Raw genomic sequence first — 5463 nt, forward strand, 5'->3', positions numbered from 1 at the left:
TCCCTGTCTGCAGTGGCTGTAGGGTGAGCACTGGATCAGGGCTAGGAGGCTCCCTGTCTGCAGTGGCTTCACTGGAAAGCACTCTGGTTTACTTTACTATTGCTGTGGCTCAAGCACGGAGGCAGAGGATGACTTTCAGGATGGTTTTCTCCTGCCTCTGTGGGCTCTGGTAGTGAAGGTCAGACCTGCCCACTGAGCTCTCTTGCTGGTCCAGACTGGTATTTTAAAGCTCAGTTCCACACAGGCCTGACCAATGTCAGATCCATATATACAAAAACAAATGCTTCTGAAGTAAAAATGTATTAATATGTCACAAAAGCTTTTTAACGATCAGAGCAAATAAAATCAGAAGATGCAGTTTTAAAGGAGCAAGCTCATGCTCCTAAAATTGGAATATTTAAAAATAAAACTATTAAAATACCAACCAGGAAAAAAACCTTCAGGCAATTTTACAAAGCATGTTTTATAATTCTTTTTCTGCATGTAATGATATAGTCTTACATTTTCCCATGCATAATTCTGCCTTAAACATTAAGAAACAAAAAAGATGAACGTCTTACCAATAATAACTTCACAGGATTTATGTGCCTGAGAAACTTCATAAGCACAACGCATCTCAGAGTATGTAATTCCTCCAATAACAAAAATAATCAGCCTGGATCCACTTTTCCGGTCCAGCTCTAAGTAGTTAGTTCTGGGTTTCTGGCGAGCACTAGGAAGTAAAACATAAAGCGAACGAACAGCTGTGAGCACCCCAAAGCCACACTGCATGTATCTCAGACTCACCTTTGGAAGCAACTGTCCTGATTTTAATGAAATGATCTAACCATGGTACAATTGCACTGCAGTTAAGTAGGCAAAGGCTGCACACCCCCCTTTCAGATTTCAATTTGAATAAATCACATACAGTTTTATTTGTGGTGAGACAGTAGGAAAGAGTTTAAGGCTAGATCTAGGAGACATATATAAAACCTTATTTCCAAAAACTATAATAAAAACCACTCAGTCTAGGCTTAGTATTTTTATTTATAAAGGTAACATTTTATTTCAATATTTAAAATATTTTTAATTTTTATTTTGTGTATGGGTGTTTTGCCTACATGTAAGTCTGTGCACCATGTGTATGCAGGGACTGTGGAGGCCAGAGAAGGGTGTTGGGTGTTGGATCCTGTGGGACAGGAGTTACAGATGGTTGTGAACCACTGTGTGGGTGCTGGGGTGAACCTGGGTCCTTTGGAAGAGCAGCCTTAACCTCAAAGCCATCCTTTCAGCCCCCTTTTTTATTGTGTATGATGACTTAATGTCCCTGAAAAGTCTACTTGTTGAAATTTTTAGGAAACCAGGGGTGTAGCCTTGCAAGAATGAGATCTGAAGACAGGGGGAAGAGGACAGAGTCTGACTAGGATCTAGAACGGTATTGGGACAGCCACCGCTGGGACACCACAACAGGATGATGTGTCTAGACCTGAGCAAGGACACCTGCCATGTGCCATCACATGTCAGAAACTGATCAGGGAAGTCCAGGAAGTGAGGAATCAAAAAACAAAACAAAACTGTACTGGCTAGTTTTGTGTGTCAACTTGACACAGGCTGGAGTTATCACAGAAGGGAGCTTCAGTTGGGGAAGTGCCTCCATGAGATCCAGCTGTGGGGCATTTTCTCAACTAGTGATCAAGGGGATAGGGTCCCTTGTGGGTGGTGCCATCCCTGGGCTGGAGGTCTTCGGCTCTATAAGAGAGCAGGCTGAGCAAGCCAGGGAAGGCAAGCCAGTAAGGAACATCACTCCATGGCCTCTGCATCAGCTCCTGCTTTCTGACCTGCTTGAGTTCCAGTCCTGACTTCTTCTGGTGATAAACAGCAATGTGGAAGTAAGCTAAATAAACCCTTTCCTCCCCAACTTGCTTCATGGTCACGATGTTTGTGCAGGAATAGAAACCCTGACTAATACAAAAACAAAACAAAATAACAAACAACTACAATAAAAAACAACCCAACAACAACAGAACCCAAAAATAACCCTCCAGTTGTTCTGTATAGGTGTTGCTAGATAACTGTGCAGCTCCTTACATGCAGGGGAAATGCAAGAAGACTTAGGGAAAGGATGGGAAGGAAGAAAGGGATCCCGGAGAGCTGCTGTGCTTCAGTGTACCCCTAAATCCTCAGGGTGATCAGTGGAGGATGGACAGGAATGCCTGAAGTGTCTGACAATGTCTGCCCAGACAACGGCTGACTGCAACTACACAGACACAAACAACCACTAAGGCAAGCTGAAAAACTGAAAAACTCAAAAGACCAAAGTGGCCATACACAGCGAGAGAGAACGCCCACAGTTCAAGTCTGCACAAACTGCTACCACAATGGGCTGGAGAGATGGCTTAGAGAGTCAGCATCGCTCCAGCAGAGGATTTGGTTCATACCTGTGAGTCCAACCCCAGGACACCCAGACATCTCTGAGCTCTGTGGACACCTGCACACACATGCACATACTTCCCTCAGCCTACATATATCCAGTACTGGGGAGACAGAGGCAGGCAGATCTCTGAGTTCAAAGCTAACCTGGTCTACAGAGTGAGTTCCAGGACAGCCAGGATTACACAGAGAAATGGTCTCAAAAAATGAAAACGAAACAGACTACGTATGAAAACTCAGAAAGCAGCTCAGAGTTGCTCTCCTACACTAGCTACAGGTCTGTTTGCAATAAAAGATTGTGCATCTAGAAACAGCACAGTAGGAACTTAGTTTCGTAAAAGTAGAGATTGGACTGAGCAAAGACTTTCAAGCAGACTATATCTACATCATATCTATGTATCGATATCTATGTGACTGTGAGATTACGGCCCAGCAGAAACCACAGGGGAATTGACAGAGAGGGAGCGGTCAGTGCTTGCCTACCCCTAGGTTTCACCTTCAGCACCGCAAACCACAAAACAAAAGAGAACCAAAAACCACAAAGAGCAGGCAGTGCTGGCGCACGCCTTTAATCCCAGCACTTGGGAGGCAGAGGCAGGCGGATTTCTGAGTTCGAGGCCAGCCTGGTCTACAGAGTGAGTTCCAGGACAGCCAGGGCTATACAGAGAAACCCTGTCTTGAAAAAAAAAAAAAAGAAGAAGAGAGAAAAAAAAATAAAGAAAACCATAAAGAACCAATGGCATCTGCAGACCTGCTGCACAATGAAATATGAAGTCAGAGATGAGCTTAAGAGCAGCCATGCCATTCAAAGGAACTAAGATAAACAGGTACGAGACAACTGAGAACACACAGAAGAGGAGAAGCAGAACCCCAGTCACTCCAGAACAAAGGGACCAAGAAACAACAAAATACCTCAAAAATATAATACCTGAAAACCCGCTTATCTGATGAAAATGCAAGTAACACAGCAAACCCCAGGAAGAGCAAACAGGAAGAAGTGTGTGTGACTATAGCACAGTCAGTGTGACAGAAGCCAAATCTCAAGGAAAAGCCCCCATGGGTCATGAGTGGCTGCAAGCCTGACACCTGAGTTCAATGTTCAGGCCTGCATGGTGGAAGGAGAGAACTGTTCTTTGTAAACTGTCTTCTGACCTCTGTACATGGTCTGTCATGTGTGCATCCACACATAGGAACAATTCAATACATTACCCAGGGCGGGTAGAAAAATAGACATATAGGTAGTGAGTAAACTAAGGAAAATATGATAAAAAGGGAGACTAAACTTGGAGCACAAAACCCAGGAAGCTCAGATTATATTTAATTTGTTAAGCTAGGCTCTGAGTACAAGAGCATGAATGAGAATATTTTGTCCTTCTGAAGTTTAAAATACTTAACACGATTATCAAAAGGATTAAATCTCTTTCTCTCCTCTTTCTCTCTTTCTCTCTTTCTCTCTCTCTCTTTCTCTTTTTTTTCTTTGCCTGTTTGCCTTGTGGGATTGGACTTCCATTCACAACTACTGCTGACCATTGTTGGGAGCTGGACTGTATGTCATCAACAAATTCCTTTACTATATAGAGACTACCCATAAGTTCTGTGACTCTAAAAAACCCTGACTACTTTCTGGGCTGGTGTCCTCAGCGGACCTTGGGCGCAAGCTCTACAGCCAGTCCTATAATACCCAGAGGAAGCTCCACTCCCAGGCACTCTGATACTCTCAGGATCAGAGGTGAGGAGGACCCAACATCTGTCCCAACACCGGGAGTAACTGGGACCTGCGGGACCAGGCACACAGGAACTCTGCCAGCAGAGTGGCTCAGGTTCCTTCTGGTTTCTCTGGGTTGGTGTCCTGAGCGGACCTTGGGCTCAAGCTCTGCAGCCAGTCCCACAACACCCAGAGGAAACCCCACTCCCAGGTGTTCTGACACTCTCAGGATCAGAGATGAGGAGGACCCAACATCTGTCCCAACACACCAGGTCCTAGGCACACAGGAACTCCACCAGCAGAGTGGCTCAGGTTCCTTCCAATCTCTCTGGGCTGGTGTCCTGAGCCGACCTTGGGCGCAAGCTCTACAGCCTGTCCCACAACACCCAGAGGAAGCTGCTGCACTCCCAGGTGCTCTAACAAGCCCAGGGTCACAGGATCCCAGAATCACAGGGTCACAGAGACTGCCTGACTCTGAGGAGTTCTGATACAACCAGGATCACGGGAAGGACTGACTCCAGTCAGATTTGGCAAGGGTAGGTAGCACTAGAGATAACCAGATGGTGGGGAGCAAGCGTAAGAAAATAAATAACACAAACCAAGGTTACTTGGCATCATCAGAACCCAATTCTCCCACCATAGCAGGTCCTGGACACACCATCACACCGGAAATGCAAGATTCAGATCTAAAATCACTTATCATGATGATGATACAGGACCTTAAGAAAGACATAAATAGCACCCTCAAAGAAATACAGGAGAACACAGATAAAGAGCTAGAAGCTCTTAAAGAGGAAACACAAAAATCCCTTAAAGAACTACAGGAAAACAATCAAACAGGTGAAGGAAATGAGCAAAACCATCCAGAATCTAAAAATGGAAATAGAATCAATAAACAAATCAGAAAAAGAGACAACCCTGGAGATACAAACCTAGGAAAGAAGTCAGGAGTCATAAATGCAAGCATCACCAACAGAATACAAGAGATAGAAGAAAGAATCTCAGGGGCAGATGACACCTTAGCAAACATTGACACAACAGTCAAAGAAAATACAAAAAGCAAAAAGCTCCTAACCCAAAACATCCAGGAAATCCAGGACCCAATGAGAAGACCAAACCTAAGGATAATAGGTATAAAAGAGAGTGAAGACTCCCAATGTAATGGGCCAGTAAATATTTTCAACAAAATTATAGAAGAAAATTTCCCTAACCTAAAGAAAGAGATGCCCATGAACATACAAGAAGCCTACAGAACTCCAAATAGACTGGACTAGAAAAGAAATTCCTCCCGTGACATAATAATCAAAACACCAAATACTCTAAACAAAGAAAGAATTTTAAAAGCAGTA

General features: G+C 44.1%; 1 protein-coding gene across 1 annotated transcript in view; it reads right to left on the reverse strand.

Moving 5' to 3' along the window:
- The window catches only part of Stxbp3 (syntaxin binding protein 3), a 48645-nt gene that overhangs the window by 1211 nt on the left and 41971 nt on the right, over positions 1–5463 (reverse strand). The window contains exon 18 of the mRNA XM_031375217.1: positions 561–712. Coding sequence (XP_031231077.1) covers positions 561–712 — 152 coding nt within the window. The remainder of the gene's footprint in view (positions 1–560; positions 713–5463) is intronic.

This window comes from Mastomys coucha, unplaced genomic scaffold, assembly GCF_008632895.1.
Source record: "Mastomys coucha isolate ucsf_1 unplaced genomic scaffold, UCSF_Mcou_1 pScaffold16, whole genome shotgun sequence".
NCBI classification, from domain to species: domain Eukaryota; kingdom Metazoa; phylum Chordata; class Mammalia; order Rodentia; family Muridae; genus Mastomys; species Mastomys coucha.